This window comes from Hyalella azteca, unplaced genomic scaffold, assembly GCF_000764305.2.
Source record: "Hyalella azteca isolate HAZT.00-mixed unplaced genomic scaffold, Hazt_2.0.2 contig7631, whole genome shotgun sequence".
NCBI classification, from domain to species: domain Eukaryota; kingdom Metazoa; phylum Arthropoda; class Malacostraca; order Amphipoda; family Hyalellidae; genus Hyalella; species Hyalella azteca.
The window spans coordinates 69,097-88,093 of record NW_025937752.1 but is presented as its reverse complement, the minus strand read 5'-3'; the positions used below and the strand labels follow the sequence as shown (position 1 = coordinate 88,093).

At 34.4% G+C, this 18,997-nt stretch overlaps 1 protein-coding gene across 1 annotated transcript in view; it reads right to left on the bottom strand.

Moving 5' to 3' along the window:
* Nucleotides 1–18,620, bottom strand: part of LOC108681901 (nuclear receptor subfamily 4 group A member 2) — a 32,041-nt gene extending 13,421 nt beyond the window's left edge. The window contains exon 1 of the mRNA XM_018170982.2: nt 18,032–18,620. Coding sequence (XP_018026471.1) covers nt 18,032–18,047 — 16 coding nt within the window. The 5' untranslated portion in view covers nt 18,048–18,620. The remainder of the gene's footprint in view (nt 1–18,031) is intronic.
* Nucleotides 18,621–18,997: the final 377 nt, after the last annotated feature.

Genomic DNA, 18,997 nt, shown 5'->3' with positions numbered 1-18,997 from the left:
ACATAAAAACATGTTCTCGGACGCGAGAACATCTCAGGCTCGAATTCGGAGATACGCACTCTTTTCTATCAGCGGTACATACTCGCATGAAGGAGGAATGAATCGATTCAGGTGCTATACATACATTGTTTTTCAATGGAGAACTTTGTTTTTCGAATTGAAAATACAAAGGTATGTTGCCATTAAATAAAATATTATTATCAGCCAAGTTTACGGTGGATCAATGGATAATAAGATCAATAATGATCGCCACGTTAATAAAATTGGATTGTTATGCGTCCCCTCACTACGTTTGTCGGATGAAATTTTAATATAATAAACTTTAGACATATTACGCAGGAAATGATATTCTCTTCAGAATATTTAGAAAGAGAATCATTCTTTAATTAGTACTGCGATAATAGCAATTATTTAACAATGAAACATCATAGTATACGACACTGAAAAATAATGTATACATAGTGATATAGCTTTCATGTATTTATATTGAGAAAGGCTGGGGAAAAGTAACATTAATGAATAATATGAAATAATTTATAAATTTTATTTACAACTGTAAGCTTGGAAAAAAATTCCGTCGACATATTACCCGTTCAGTAGAATTATCTATTAATTCGATGCGAAACCAGGTACCGGCATTGTGATTCAAGACCTGCGGGCGACACAAGTGAATGTCGATCGCACTTTCTTTTTGGACGCGCTCTACCATGCAGGATCGGACATCGAGCTGCTGCTCTCTACTTCCCTTACGAAGGCTCGTGAGTTTTTGTCACACAATCACTTATCTGCCTGCCCCTCCCTGTCCGTTACCGAGCAAAAGTTTCTCCAGTAAAATGAACAGTGATCGAGTTGAACGAAGCATTTTGAGAGAAAGGCTTGGAATGAGCAAATTTTTTTTAATTGAACAATAAATTACTTTGCGTATGGCTACAGCGCATAGGATTTCTTCGTACTGAAGATTTATGTCATGGACGCATGTGATGATTGATTACATAAATAGATATTTACACTGAACTAAATAATCTGAACCATGCACGAAGCTCGCTCGAGACGCAAAATGTCTTAATGATACCCACACTTGATAAGAACTTAATGTGTTTTATGTAACTTTTTGTAATATTTTTAAAGTCAATTTAATCACCATAGGTAAATTCGAAGGACAACTTATCACCCAGAACTTGCATTGAACTATATATATATTATGCTAAAACGGATGAAAGTTCAAATGAAGTGCCTCAAGTAACACGCCACGTTGGGTTTGTAATTCGACGCTGTGACGCTTTACCAATATTTGAGAATAATTTTTATATCAATTCTTTTATTTTTAGTTATTTTTATGGAATTTCAGTTTTTATGATAAGAGGTTTGCGATATGTTCACTCGCAGTTATTAAAGTGCTGCATATGGAGTAATAGAGCCGAACTCTCAAATAGTTTTTCGCAATTTTTTCATTAAGTCACACGCGAATCCTTTTTGCCAAATGATTCATGGAATAAATTTCCGAACTATTCGTTAAACCAGCAAGAATCGACACGATCGTCGACGTCAACTCGCCAATTTATCATTTCGTTTATCGAATACGTTTTTTTTTCATCGTCTCTAGATTATTTTATTATCTAAATAATTCTTGGAGATTTAGAATTTGCTCTTGCCACAAATTTCATCTTTCCAGAATACAGTTTTACCTTAATTTAATAAGATTAATACACTAAACGACGATGGGCCATAAGACATCAAATCTGAGACTACCTCCAAAAAATAAATCGCTTTGAATTGTAATCTGTCGTAAGAAACGACAATTGTCAGTTTCTTAAAAGAAGCCTACTCAGTTATAACAGTGACACGCAATATAATATATACGAACTTGAATATTGTTGGACTTGCGGATAAATTATAATTGAATACTCAACGAGTATCAGGTTCAACATATGCTTCAAACACGTCCAATACGTCAATAGTTAATTGACGTTAGTCAGCACCTAACGACGCAATAGTCAGTCGTTAACTGGATTATCATTTGACGTCAACTCGCCAATATCATTCCGTTTATCGAATACGTTTTTTTTCATCGTCTCTAGATTATTTTATTATGTAAACAATTCTTGGAGATATTAAATTTGTTCTCACCCACAAATTTCATCTCTCCAATTAAATTAATTTAAGTTGAATACACTAAACGACGTTGGGCCATATAAGACATCAGAACTTAGACTAAATCCAAAAAATATATCGCTTGAATTGTAATCTTTCTTCAAGCTGGTTGGAGCCTTATCGTTGCCATCATGAATTAGTTAGAATGTTAAAGATTATATTTGATTGAAAAATTATGTTTCTGCAACATGTGGAGTGTGCATGTACGGTGAATCTTTAATAAACATACAATTATCAGTTTCTTAAAAGAAGCCTACTCAATTATAACAGTGACACGCAATATAATATATAAGAACTTGAATATTGTTGGACTTGCTGAATAAATTTTAATTAAAAACATATATTTGATTAAACTTCAAACATATCCAAACATATGCTTCAAACATATCAATACGTCAATAGTTAATTGAAGTTAGTCAGAACCTAACGACGCAATAGTCAGTCGTTAACTGGATTATCATTCTATCTCTTACGCCCGTGCAATCGTTAATCCAGAGTTACGAAGATTAATGAATGCATTTGGTACATTTTAAAAATAAAAATATGAGGAATCTCTCCGTTGCCTAGGAGAATTGAGGAAAAAACACAAAATTGTACAGATCGCTTCTGAAAGAACACCGAAAACAAATTTCATCCTGCCTTATACTTATTTGCTTAACCAGGATAAATAGCTACGTCTGTTGCAATATCAGCATCACTAGATAGTTGTCTACATCTAACATTTACTAGATTCAGCCGTCAAGGAATCGGACAAATACTAATTATTTAATATGACAGTTAGTTTTAATAATATTTTCACATTATCCGCATGAGAATAGTTATAATCAAAATAAAAGTACAGTCGGCATAATGGACACAACATTTGGCAGCAAGGTACAAAAATATCCCAAAGCAGACATGTCTGTATAATAAGAACACATAATTAAAATTTCTGAACGGCAGTGCAGTAGCGCTGTATACATAAGGAGCTTCACTGATTAATTTGACTGTTAAATTGCGCATTTTTCCGCATTTGGCGAATGCAATATTATAGACGATGCGTTAAAAGTGGATTCATTTGCGTTAATTTGGTTAATTTGTTCGAAATGCGCAATTAAGTGAATAAATTGATAGGAATTTTAAATATCAGGAAACCTCGAGTCTAATGAAAATATTTTATTTTTAATATAAATAATTTTAGTGAATTAGCATAATATAGAATGAACGATAGGGTTGACATAGAGAGGTCACAAACATGGAAAAAATATGCTGCAAAATTTTTTTCATAATCAGGAGCAACAGTAAAAATGCAAATAAATCCAGGCTTAGACTTGAGCAGCTTATGTTGCATAAAAACTTGCGAGAAAAAGTACGTCGGATGAAACCTGTCACCGCGTTAGGCTGGCATCAAGTTAGCAGGTCCATGAATGTAAAAATTATGTCGTCTGATGGCTATATAAGTTCAGTTTAATAAGGCTATATATACAAGGTCACAGCTGAATATCCGAATCTAAAATAAAAATTTTAATTGATGAATCTAAACTCGCAACATATTCAAATATTCGTCAAGTATTGTAAGCTCTTTAGAGCAATCCAAGATTGTTGTAAGGACAGAGTTATTTCTAATTCACAAAATGCGTTATTTAATCTCAAGCTTTAGACAGACGAGTGAAGGGATCAAGAGAAAACTCCTTTAATATAAATGCAACAATAATGTAAGCCTATAGGCACAATATGAACAGTGAAAATATCGTCCAAGTTTCCATTTGCAACAAGAAATTATTTCTCAAGGTTTATGAATAAACACGTAGCGTACAGCATACAACACCTAAGGTACCACATCTAATGATACTTAAATTTAGAGTACCGTATTTATTTATTTTAGAGTATTTAATGATAATAAACTAAATTTCAAAAGGCTTCTAATCATCGGATTGAGCTGAAATTTTATTGATCTTAAATTACAGAATAGGCAACGATTCCTATTAATATCAAAGAATTACGAGACTTGAAATAATAATTTTTCTCCTAGGAGTCAGTCTGCTCTCATTATAAAAATTGTGAGACTAAACTAATATTCGAAAGTCAAGCTTAAACACATACACAAAATCGACATCGAGCACAAGGAAAATGGGCCCCAATTAAAATATACGTGGGTGTCAATTCTATTTATCTTGATTTAAATATATTCATGAGTTGCTCGAATTTCGCATCGTTGAGTTCCATACGTTGAATAAGATAGAAGTCGTCTTGATGCGGTCGAGTGCTCTATGCCGACACCTTCGTTGGTGACGAATGCTAGTTCATGAAGTCCATGTAAAGCATGGCTGTTTTTATGTCCACAGAGAAACCTTGGACTGTTGTGAGAGATAAATCTTCATCGACAATAAAAGATCAATTATTGTCCACAGAGAAAATTTTTTTAGTTTTCTTGTAATGAACAAGAAACATGTATGAAGACAAATGAACAAGTATATCTTTTAAGTTTCAAGTGTTGTTCTGTTCTGAGTTCTAAATAATAGTTTTTTTGAGTTCTGAGTTTTTCTCACACACTGACTTAGAGAAAATTTAATGTCATAGTTGATAAATCATTGCATGTTTCGACAATTTCTACAGATGAATCTTTCGCGAAACCAATTTTACAAAGAATGGATGCGATATTTAGTTAAATTTTTAGCAATAATTGTAGATAATGTCTATTTAATCCAATTCAAGTTTCCATCCAGGCTATGATATTGGAAATTATGGCTGAACATAGTTTTTTTCGAGTGAATTCAGTGATCTGAGGCAAGATAATTCACACTATGATGAAAGCCATCCGCACGAAATTCTCGCCAACATCACATTTTTATGTCTCGACAAAAACAAGGAGTAGGTATATTTACCCCAAATATAGACAAAATAACTATGACTATCAATAGAAATATAGATCTGAGCAGAGTGCAGAAATATGGCTTACGATTCAAGACTTATAACTAGCTTCGTGGTTTACTGTATTCGGCTACTAGAAAGTTTCAAAACAGAAGGGGAGCATATATTGATTTTTATTTATCAACCGTAATTCATCTAAGAAACTTACACAAACAACATTGGTTCGCATTATAGCAGTACCTATATTGACATCTTAATTATTAATCAACTGATAATTAGGAGCCAGGAAGATGGCTTTAATGGAACGTAATGCGCGATCAACGAAGGGCAGAGCATTTAAAACCTAATTTAACCAAACGGTTGGTGAAGTAATTTGTGCACATACGTGTAAAGAGCAGAATATTCAAGTGGGTGTAAACAATTAATAGCTGGGCGCGTGCATAAAACTGCCCCATGGAACATAATTAAAAAACTACAGCATCCATGTAAAGAAGCTACCAATTATTTCGCTTAATTGAGTGTGGTTTTTGAGTCTCGCAAACATTAATTTATGTAATCAATTTGAAAGTTTTATAATTTAATTGATAATTTGGAAATGGGGTTTCAAAAAATCCATTTGCGTATTGAAACAGAGCAAACGATTAAATTCATTTCTTCGAGATATCAGTTGAATCCGCATTTAGGGTCATATGAGAAATGAAATTTTACTATCGTTTTTCTCAAAATATCAAGCATCTTCTTTCAAAATAATTTAGTTATGGTTGAAAAATGAGCGTTTGCGTAAATCTCCAGCGACACCCGTTCTCAACATGCACTGAAAATTATAGATCAGATACGTAATAAAAATACCTAATGGGTAACGGTGTTGTAATCTACTCTTATATACGTGTAAGGAACTTTACAAATTTTGTGGGGATAAACTTGAGGAAAACGAAGTCTATAAATGTTTAATAATTTGCGCAGTAGAACTCGTACAACTCGATTCGAACCCTACGACTGACAAGGGTCAGTTTATGGACATTTTATTGCCGTGCTAATAAGTAGATGGGGATTTTATTAAGCAAGGAAGCAGCTCGAATTCCATACAGGCATCTTGTGAAGTAAGCATAAGTGGCACACTTGTTTCTTTCATCCTCATGTTGATAAAGGTAGGTTATAATCCCTTCCGTATTCTTAGAAGCACTGAACAAAATAATGTTGCATCAGACATGCCCAAACTGTACGCAGATTGGGGTTCGTCGTCAGTAAATTGTGAAGATTTGCACTATTTTGGCCATTGAAGAATATTGTTCAGAGACACACGCTCTCGTATATTCGAACTTATCTTTATTCATCTCTTATTTATTCAGAATTATAGAAATTGGACGCAACGATCTTATGTGAAAAAATTTGTCCTTGTGAGTAGTAGAATGCGATGCAGAAACTTACAAGGAATCACTCAAAATTATGTTGAATATGAATATTCATCTGTGTATTAATTCTACCTCTACGTCATATCGAGATCTCAATGAAATCTGGTTTCTCTATACAAATATTCATGCTCAATTCAATCATTCAGTTATCATTTAATATACAAAAATTGTTTTAAACGTATGTTGTTTTGATCGATCATTTTAATATAAATCCTAATTTACCGTTTGATTGAAAGTAATGGTACTTATTGCATGAATGCAAATTAGTAAGGTAAAATGAAGAATACTTGTTCAACTTTCCCGCTTTCTTATATTATTAATCTCTTATCGACGTCGATTACCACAAAACGTTGAAGAAACTAAGCAAACAAGCTTGCGATTCACACAACCGCATTGCTTGTCGAATAGAACACGTAAGATTTTCTTGAATACATTAATGAGATATTAAAAGCATGTTAACCAAAAAATTTTGTGCAGCAGAATAGTAAATTTTTTTAATAGCACATTAATCAAAAAATGTTTGAAAGCGAACGGCGAGCTAAAAATTTTCACACAAAAAGATAGATATTTTTGGGCATTATTTGCTTTTGTATTTCAGGTTATGTTCTCCTTTCGATGAGCATCAGCATCGCACACCAAATTGGCTAGGTATAACTACAATAAATTGAACACACAAAAAAATACACATGAATTTTTCTCGAAGTGTATTTATAGTTTAGGTGTTTAGAGTTAAAAGAACAAGAAAAGTTTGGTGGAATTATTCAAATTTGGCATCGCTAAAATGCTTGTGAGTCTATTTCAAGGTTTATGGCTTAAAATTTTCAAATTAGGTGCAAACCATATTGGTAACATATAGATTTTGAAAAATTGGGAAATAGGGCTAAATCCTATAGTGAAGCTCATGTAATAGATTTTTGGTTATTCCGAACTTATTTGATTATCGAACTTGGACCAGTATTAACCAGTTTTGCGTATGCTAAGCATACGCTCCAAGAAAAAAATGCTCGAATGACTCACAGGAAAAGGATTGGGGAGGGGGGAGGGAGGGGGAAGGGGAAGAACTAGCCTCTACGTACGTTAATTCGCCATCGGATTCGAAGATGTTCCAAGGTATGGAATAAATTGTTGATACTGAGTGGCATTTAATGTAACCTCAGGCCAACCTGCAATGGGTGATGCAAGAAATTCGTTGATATCAAGTGGAAACGTCTATCCCATAAATTAGCGAATATCCCGATGAAATTGCTGGTCCTGAAAACGAGAAAAACCGAAAGTTGCTTCGAGCCCAGGAAACTGGTTTGTCCACTTCTATAGGGAGAAATTACGTGGTTTGGTTACCCTGTTTCTCGGTAGATATGGCATAAAAATTTTTTTACTTGTATGTAAAATCCTTAGAAATACATAAATAGAGTTGCGATTCCTATATCTAAAAACATTTGGATTTGTATGCTCCAATTATAATTTTCAAGAGTTAAATTTTGGTATTTTCCTTTGATTTACATGCTCATAACTTTATTATTATTCTGGTCGGTATCATTCACAAATCAAACTTGCTTATGTTAAAAATAATTACTCGCAATTAAATTGATGAAAAAGAAGTTCAACTGCTTTAGAGTTGGATACGTCAATCAAACGTCGCAAAATCTACATTTTTTTATTTGAATAATGTGAAAAATGATATAATTTTTGAATTGAATGACAAGTGAGAGATACAAATCGAGGAGGAGAGCGCAAAATGAATGTCCATTAATTACTAATAAGTCGCTTGTAACATCCAAGCCATCTAAGGTGACTGTAACGCTACCAACGTAGTGATCCAAATGCCTCTCCTATAACATCATGTTTATTTAATTACGCGGTTCCCAAACAAAGTTCTCTGCTACAATAACTTCCAAGACTCAGTTGCTCCATTCACTCATTAGAGTTGCTATATACACTCATACAGAAACGATTGGATTAGAACTAGGTTTTATTTTTATAATTTAAAAAAAAACTGGCATCTTAATTATGTCGGCAAACATTTGATGTTGCTCTAAATTCAAGATACTGACGGTACACAGTTATTCTGTAAAAAAAAATAATTGGTTTTCACCCATTTGATTTATTTGAATAAATCAAAATAGACTTCAGTAAAATTCATATAAAAACTACATGTGACTATTTCATCTTATTATTAAATTATAATGGATGCCACAGATGCAAAATGCGAGTTTATCAGAAACCTAGTGGTACTGGTAAAACGTTCCGGATGAATCTGAGATATAAAGTATGGTCCAAAATAAAATTTGAATTTAATTCCAGGGAGATAAATATGTCTGGTGCATATCAAGTTTTCCGCCACGACTGTTTAGTGACGAGACGCCAGCACAGATGAGGAGGTCAAGATAATTTTTGTCATTATCTTACGAAGCGAAAGAGCCAACTCATTTGCATATATATTAGACAAGTCGGACTAGATTGATACTAATAAAGGGACCTCAGGCCTTGGCTGCATCACGCGACTGCGAAGAGACAGAAAAAAACAGACGTCGTCTGCGAGCCATGCGAGATCGCCGAGCGAGATGCGTTCGGCGTCTCACAAAGAAACCTCGTTTCAGGGTCTGCGTAATGGTCCAGGGCTGTAAATAAGGCTTCGTGGCGCCGCTGGCCGTAAATATGGCCGAATAACGGTGGCGGTAAACAGGAATAATGCTTCGTGGCCGTAAATATGGCCGAATAACTGTGGCAATAAACAGGAATAAGGCTTCGTCGCGCCTCTGGCCGTAATTATGGTCTAATAATGGTGGCTGTAAACAGGAATAAGGCTTCGTGGCCGTAAATATGGCCAAATGACGGTGGCAGTAAACAGGAATAAGGCTTCGCGGTGCCGTAGGCCGTAAATATGGTTGAATAATGGTGGCTGCAAACAGGAATAAGGCTTCGTGGCGCCGTAGGCCGTAAATATGGTTGATTAACGGTGGCGGTAAACAGGAATAAGGCTTCGTGGTGCCGTAGGCCGTAAATATGGTTGAATATGGGTGGTGGCGGTAAACGGAAATGCCTTGAGCAAGGCATGGATGGGATCTCTATGAGCGGTGTTTCTCGCTGGAAAAATGAAATTTCATGCCCATGAATTACAAAACTTATGAAGATATTTAAAATGACAACTTACCAGCAAAATTTAATCAATTCGTAAGACAATAATTTAAAAGAAAACAAACTCTCGCCGATTCTGTTGTATGTATGATATTACTTAGTATAGTACAAAAACTGCAAGATTTTTTCGCTCACAAATCCCAACTTCCTGATTTCTCAATGTATAACTAATGTACCTATTATTTAGAACAACATTTTTTAGAATAATGTGGCGAGTAATTTTCCAGTTCATACGAGTACGTTCAAAATATTATATCTCGTCTAGTGATATTACCCCTTACTTCTTCATGGCTATAAAGGAACGTTATTAAGCAACCAATGTACTGAGCACAAATGATCCCGAAAAGGTAAATGCATAATGACTGTTGAGAATCATTAGTATTATATGAGTTTCTGTTAGAAATAAATTAACCATTTGGGAATCATTCGACATATTGAAACTACAATAACCCCCTGTCGTACAGAAAAAAGTTGCAGGACATTTGAATGTAAATTGTAGTATAATTGTAGCAATATAAATTTGGATTATAAATTCTCATAATGTGGTAGGAAAATTTGATTGTTTGATATTTGAAATATTTTAGAAGATCAAATCATTAGTCCTAGCTCCATTTCGATCTAGTCTCACGATAGTAAACCATGAGCGATAATGCAGAATAAATATTTTTTTCCAGTTATTTGTGACCTAACTTCCAACAATTTGCATCTATTATATGTACAGACGAAATCTATTTTCCTCAAAACTCATTCATTAAAGTTTAAGACCGACTTTATTATCCTCATATTACAAGACTGGAGTTCGTCGGTGCATAAATGCAATATATTTAAACATGCTAGATACTCAAAATAAACTCATTATCGGGGTCACAAAACCGAGTTTTCATTTCTTAAAAAGTTGAGTAAATATTCTCCAAAATAACACGTAAACCCACAGCAGACAAAAGAAAGTCTTATGCCAGTCTTGCCGTCCATCCGTAAAACGTCTGACAGTCTGACGCTGTCGTCAATCATTCTTCTTCTGACAAGAGGATTTTTGGAGGGATTTTTTTGAGCAGTAAATATTGAGGAGTCTCGCTCGTATATTGTACCGATGTCTAGAATCGGAGAATTGCGAAAATCTGCCATGAAAATTGCATAGCAGACCAAATGATCGGCAAAGAGGAAGAGTCAAGGTAAGTATTCGGAGCGAAAAAAATGGTTCATGAGCGACAAAATGAATAATAAACTGAGTATATGGCGGTAAATTGATAGAAAATGGGACAAAAAAGAGATCAAAATCACGAGATCAAAGCCAGAATAAAGCATACTCGGGAAGCAAGATTACACGGCAAAAAAACGACAATTGTGGTCATGAAAATTCATATCGGAAAATTCTCAGCCAAAATTCACTTTGATTAGATGCATATTAAAAAAAAGGAACAAAACAGAATATTTTCATGCGGTTGATTCACTTGTTCATTGCTATGCAAAATGCAAAATTGTACATTTCAATATGCAATTACCACGAGCGTTCAAAGTTCAACATGTTTTCTTACAAATTTCAGGAGTGACGCTGAAGAATTTAATAGCGTACATATTGACTGTTTCTAGACGCTCAAAGATATATCCGAGTTATGAATAATTATAATGACAATTGAACAATTTACGACGGGTCTTTCATTATTATAAATAGAACTGCGTTATAGAACTTTATGGTAAATAATACTTTATTTACTGCATTTCCTATTCTGAGCCAGCAAATAATAATAAAAAATGCCTGTTAAAATAAATTTACGAATGATCAACATACTTATCAAAGTAGTTTATTATAATCAGCTAGGTTCACAATGAACTGGAATACAGCAAACGTTTTTCTCAAGTGTAAAAAGATGAACAAATTAAGATGTAAATTATTTGCAAGAGTATTTAATACTATGCTCTCGGGATGAAACTGTAACATTTTACCAACACCTTGATTTTTGTACCTGTCATTTGTACCTTTACTTAATTTTATTAATTAAAACTAAAAGCACAGCGAAATTACTGAAAGTTTTAATTACTAAAACTTTTAGTAATTAAAACACTTTAATATGCTGACGAACTTATAAATTACACCTTAAAAACATACGTAATATAGCAGGGAAGGAAGATCTGTGCATCATGAAAAGGTACGAGCAACATTGTTCTATAGAACAATCTTTATAACAATAGATTGAGCAGACAAACGTGCAAATCCAGACGCATCTACGGACATAGTCATTAAAGGAAAGAGATCATTAAGCATGTTAATGCTGTAATTTATATCAAAATTAAATCTACGCGAAAAGTTGCGATGTGTGTCCTGATTCATGATTCAAGAACGTTGTCCAATGGATCTATGGTAACTCTTGCTGAAGAGTTCGATCAATCTTAATAGAGTTCATGACAGTTTAGTCTATTGAATCTTTGGCGCAAAAATTCCCGTTGATATTATTATCTAGTTTAGTTTATTTATTTAAAAATCTTTTAATCCACCTTTGAAAATAAAACATAGGAAATCGATGTATAAGGTAAAACAATGTTTTATTTAGCGAACGCTTGCCTAATATACTGATGTGTTGGCGCGACGAAAGTGAGACTATTTTACGGAAGCGAGCTAACATACTTAGAGTAACACAGTATATCAATAGAGGTGGTAGCATATATTAGACTCCACCATTTATTAGACAAAATCTGCCTTGCCTCCGATATTAGTCATTGAAGATTTACTCCTGCAGGAATTCTAAACCTTAAACTGCCTCCTTCAAGCGTCCACAGTTCTTATTCACACTGCTTAGGGCTACTGAAGCGATTTCGACCACAATATTGACAGCTCGCTGGGATATGAACCCACAAGCCGCCGCTTAAATTTTTGTGTTGGCCGACCAATCATGACTAGATCCTGTCACGGTAGCGAAGCTGCAACTTGATCCTGTCACGGTATCCTGTCATAATCATGACTAGATCCTGTCACAGTAGCGGAGCTGGAACTTGATCCTGTAAGGGTGTCCTGTCACAATCATGACTAGATCCTGTCACAGTAGCGAAGCTGGAACTTTGACCCTGTCACGGTATCCTGTCACAATCATGACTAGATCCTGTCACAGTAGCGAAGCTGGAATTTGATCCTGTCACAATCATGACTAGATCTTGTCACAGTAGCGAAGCTGGAACTTTGTAAGGCAACGCGGCCGGAACGGTTATACAACTGAGGCGATGCAAATTCTAGGAGTGGGGTATTAGCGAATTAGGATCGAATAAGTGTAATAAAAAATGTGCATCTAATCATATTCGCAGGAGTGCAGCCATACGCTGCATTGCAGCTGCGCACTTCCTGATAGGTAGTCCTTGACCGCCTAGTCTTACATCTGCACCTGCATCCGTAAACACTAGTGCACTGGCGGCTATATAAAATACTACTCCACCTGCATCCGTACACACTAGTGCACTAGCGGCTATAAAACACTGCTGCACCTGCATCCGTAAACACTAGTGCACTGGCGGATATTAACACGTTGACTACGATTGCTCCATCTTGTACTATTATTTCAGTTTTTGTACTTTTTTTAAGCAGGATTGCCAGACGGTCATTTTTTCCGGAAAAATTCCGTGATTTAGTTTTTCTCAATTGCGTTGGCTGGCTAAGATTTATGATAGGGGTACTTCCTAATTAAATTTTAAAAACTGCGAAAAGAAAATAAACGGAATTTTTATAGCGGAACCTACAAATAAACTAGTATACATTGAATTATTGGCCTTTTTTGTTCTCGGATTTGGCCGATTTTAGGCAACCTGAATTATGCACCACTATCTTCTGGAAAAATACATTTCGTGGTACGCATATGTACCAATACGTAGTCAACGTATTAAACACTGCTGCATCCGTAAACACTACTGCACTGGATTAAACACTGCTGCACCTGCATCCGTAAACGCAACTGCACTGGCGGCTATAAAACACTGCTATACCAGAAGCAGTAAAGAGTACTGCACTAGCGGTTATTAAAACAATACTGTACCAGTGAATATAAGCACTGCAACACCTGCGACTGTAATCACTGCTACACCGACGGCTGTAAAACACTGCTACACTTGCGACTGTAACACCACAACCCTGCAGGCTGATATCTGTCACCCCGACACTTCAAAAAATTTTAGTATATAATGTGGACCTTTTTACCGATGTATTTGTAGCCTTAGATGTCAATCCACCTACAGCGTTAACACTTGCAACCGCAACTGAGATCAATACTTTAGATGAGATGCATTGAGGAGGTCGTATGGGATCTTTTTACTGGTGTATTCGTAGCCTTAGATGTCAAACCACCTACTGCCGTTAACAATTAATAACTTAACAACTGAGATCAATACGTACTTTAGATGAGCTGCATTAAGGAGGTCGTCTAGGTCTAAAAATCGAGGAATTTGGCTTCTCAGTTTTTAGCTCATTTTATACAGTAGCTGATCAGGAAAAGGCGCGTCCAACGCAGCAAATCGTATGATCGGTATGCGTGCATTAGTTTTTGAGTGAAGTAGTTTCAAATTTAAATAAATGAAAATTTTTTCCATTTGTTTACAAATATTTTTAAGTAAAATGGTATTTAAAGATTATAAGTCGCATCAATTCAGTTGGTTTTGAGCTCATTTTGTAGCTGCGGAAAAGGCGCGTCCAACGCAGCAAACTGTATGACGTGCACGCGTTAGTTTTTGAGTGAGGTACTTCAAAATTCTTAGAAAATTAAGATTTTTACCATTTATTTCCAAAAATTTCTTTAAGAAAAATGCATTTATAGGTTATTATTTGCGTTAAACTAGATAACAAAAATTCATGCAGCGCATGATTGGCCCTCAATCCGAGAAATGGGCGATGGAAAAGCTAAGAATACATTTTCAAGCAAATTTTTTAGCCTTTACTTCTTTTTCATAATCCATATCACTTATTCGGCTTTCAGGAACAATTTAAACGGCCTCATTTAAAATGTATTTTCTCCTTTAATTTTCATGCTACAACATCGATGAACACACCATTCGATTTGTAACGAGAATGTCTAGTGGCTTTGAAAGTTCTTTTCTCCGACTGATCCAATGTTTGAATAATATAATGAAACAATGTTAGGATGGGGGGGGGGGAATAGAAAAAGTCTAATAAAAAAAATTTGAAAAAGGGCTCCTATAGAGTCGGTAAATATTTGCATTTCAAATCGAATAATATGTCTCTCGATATTGTAGCGCGTAAATTGAATGAAGAGATGGGAAAAATGTCCCTCTTTTTCCGTTTTCTATGCCTTTCACGTTTTCCTTCATTTTCTCTAAAATTCATTAGAACAAAAAGTTCTTTTTTTCGTGTTTTACATGAGGGTGAAGTTTTAGAAAGATCGGCCAGTAAATACGGTACGGATTTTTTTTAGACATAGACGATACTCTTAACACAACTCCACACTTGCAGCCGTACGTATAGCAAGTGTGAAATTATTATCACTGCTACCGGTATTATTTGATAATAATAATAATATCACTACACGGATATTATTATCATGGATATTATTACACTGACAGTTTTTATTTTCTTCTGAAGTTACACAACGCCAAAATTAAAAACTGTTGTTGTTAACGCTGTCACATCCATATAGAAAGAGAAGACGCTGTCACATCCATATAGAAAGAGAAGACGCTGTCACATCCATATAGAAATTACCTTAAGAAATAACAAGACGAGAACTTGAGGTGGAAAAACAATGACTAACGACTATACGTGATAATTTTCAGCTCAGCCTACAAACCGAGGTTATGTCTACAGATGACATTGAAGAACAAAATGAGAATGTCAAACTATTTTACATGATGAAATTTATCCCATTGTGTATCTAAAAATTTCAATACAGTTCATGCTTTATTGTTTTGAAATCTATCATCTATTAGAATGAAATTTATAGATATATTACACACATGTTCAACAGAACTTTCACTGCATATATATAGACAATTCTTTATAATTCATGTTAATTTAATATATTCATGTTCTAACCGGTAGATGTGTGTATTGGACTTTGCATTTGAATATGAGAATGAACACCCTACAAAATTTAGAGTTCATTGCAACAGGCACCTTTTATGAGATCAAATTTGAATAACACCATTCATAATATAAAAATTGTAATAAATGAAAGGAGGTTGAGATGAGAATTTTTTAGCTAAACTAGATTTATATTCCTTAAAAAAATAAATAGTAACTATAGACACATGATTGCTTCACAGATTATTATTGAAATTTGTGGATTGTATGTTTAGCTCTCTTTGCGTACCTACAACAAAAATAACCTGTCCGTCAATCATATTGTGCTTCATAATTAATGTTTATCGAGTCTATTAATCTTTGCTAATGAAGGAAAAACACTAAATCAACAGATATATTTTCCCAGTGAAAAGGATTTAGTTCCATTCCAATAAACGTTGCTGTGCATTCACGTTGTAAATTAATCTAATGGAATACATTGCAGTTGATGATGCTGGTATGCGTATAGCTCTTTATAGTACGATTATTATTTACTTGCACGATTATTATTTATTTTTGTATATAAATTTCCGGTTTAGTTCTAGACGACGAGTCTATTGCTAGCGAATGAAGTATATTGAATCGAGTCCGAAGAAATCTAATAATATTTTAACAGCTATATTCATTTTTTTAACTTAATGTCATCTGGCTCTAGTCTTTAATACCAAAAGACTTGTTATGAAATGATTGTTTATCCTTATATATACCGTGGTGAGCGAGGGTTCTGAAGGGCAGTTTCACGTAGCTTCCTTAACAAATTTTAATTTGTAATCTCAGAACTGAAAATATATGCTCTTTAACCGTAGAGTTTTTCAGCTACGGCCAAACCCTCACCCGAAAAATTATTAGACAAGCATACTTGATATATTCAGCATAATAACGTGCATCAGTAACAAAAAAAAAATAAAAAAACAATTAATAAATTCGCTTAGCGATAAAGAATGCGTAAGATTTATGTAAATATCTATTATCTTCGCTGACTATTGAGGAGTTATGAGCAGCATGCAGCTACCGTTTAGACTGCAGTTCATTTATGTTCGGGGGTAATTTGTTGAAATCGAATAGCATTCATTGAGGCATGAAATCACAGCCGCAAGCAATACAAGCAAGTACCCTAACAAAATTTAGAGTCGCCCCAGCTTCTGGTAATCCAAATCAGAAGCTGCCGCGTCTGTAAATTTTCACTGGGTACATCCAAGAAGCTGGTGCAGGCAGCAATTTTAATATATTGCTCATATTTATGACTTCAAGTCACTAATATAATATTTAGGAGCAATTACCTCCGCTCATTTACATGGGACTCCAGACATTGTTGATGAATCCTACACGTTCTCCGACAATAAATAAAATAGAATATAAAATATAAGAGGTATCATATCCTATATTTATGCAGGCATCTTAACATGAACAATATTAATTTGAAATAAACTACTCACTGCCTGATCCTCACCCCAGAATTAGACTAAATAATTAATTAAATCTATTCTGTAAAACTTTTCGTGAACGAAACAACTTCGAATTAAAGTCATAAGTCGTTTATATGTTATCTATCACTATTTTGCCCATGCAGAGCAAATTGCGCGGTTAACTTTGTACGTTAGTCGATAACAATTTCTGTAGGATGCTGACAAAAATTCATGTTAGTTACGCATTGATTCGTCAGATTAATATGTAACCTATAGCTTCTTTCTAGTTATTTGACATTGATCGTACAGGTGCTTTTACATGTGCGCATAATTAGTGCCGATACATGGTGGCTATTATGAAATTTCGAAATTACTTATAGAGTGAATACTTAATGTTCTAATAATCGAACGTACTATCGTTGTAAAACTTTATGTTGTTCATAAAACGATATATAATCTTCAACATATAAAGCAAACCCAATTATATTTCTAGTCTAACATCGAGGAAAATAATGGCAATTGCATAATGCTTGTTTGCCGAGGTGGAGAAGTTCTAGTGAATACTTGCAATGATTTTTTTTTAAATCAATACAATTTAAGCAGAATTCAACGATCGACGTTCGACGTTTTTGTTGGTCCGTGTAATTTTCCAGACGTTTTCCAGACGTAATTTTCCAGACGTTGTCGAAACGTGTACGTAGTTCCTGATTTTAAGAATTGAACTCACTAAGATTAATCGGAATCGAGCTTTGCCTTACAGAATTCCCAGCTTTTCATCCAATTGGATTCATCATAATTTACAAAGAATCAATTTCTGCTTCATAATATCCATTGAAAGATTTGTTTCTGAGAATGTTTCGTTATTTAGGCCTGATATTTTAAATAAATCGCTAAAAAAAACTTTATAAGTACAAGTATTTTGTGAGCTTAATACGTTCAAACGAAAATACGTACCGTGAATCATGATTAAGTTACTAATGATTAATTAATTAAATGATTAATTATGTAGCGCTATTCTGAGAACTTACCTTCCACAAAAAGCATGAAGAACTCCAGTAAATAGCGACCTCAGTCCAACACTGTCTTCGATCGCACTCATAAACGCTTTATTATTTCAGAAGCAGAAACAAATGAGTAAACAATCACAAAAAAAAAGAAATTTAAACTAATGACAAAAGACTAAAGATTTTCTCCGGGTCTTAAATGACACTAAAACTCAAGTAATCTTGACCAAAAAGTCTAACTGCTTTGCGCCTTGTGTTCAAAACGTGAATTTTGCAAGAATATTGCATTTCGTTGAGAATTCACCTTGAATTATTCATTTGTAATTCGCTTCGTCGAAGAAATTGATAAAAAGTTCCACATTGCGACATCACACGTAGCAACCAAACGGGAAGTGCAAGATCCGCGGTCTACAATCCAGATTTGGTTTTGCGTCGATTCAGAATATCATTAATGGCTAAAAAGGGAGATTTTATTGTGAGGTGAAATTTGGAATCGTTATACTCGGATGTTTGGAGCGATGGATAAAATTTTGCTAGAAAAAGACAGAATGTGAAATACTCCTTTTTGTGATCAACCAATGAGTAGTTCTATGAATAAAGATTTCCCTGAAATATATTCAAAAAAGTTATTACAGACAGTGATAAATAGGATTTACATTGTTACAAGTAATGATAGACGCAGAAAGGGAAAGTGATCAAAGGTTTGGAAAGGGAAATGAATTATACAGCACTATGAACACAAGCCAGTAATCCTGAAATTTTTAGATAATAGTGGACTGAAAAACATCGTATGGTCACTATCAAATAATGACGGTAATGCAAAGACTACAAAATATTTAGTGTACTTAGAAAAAAAACGTAGAGTTCTGATAAAAAAATATTTTTTTTTCTACCTCAGCCACGCCTAAATTCACGTAATTAATTTTATAAATTCATAAAGGGTCTAAGCGAGCTATCACAGACACTGCTGGTCACACAAGTTCACTCGAG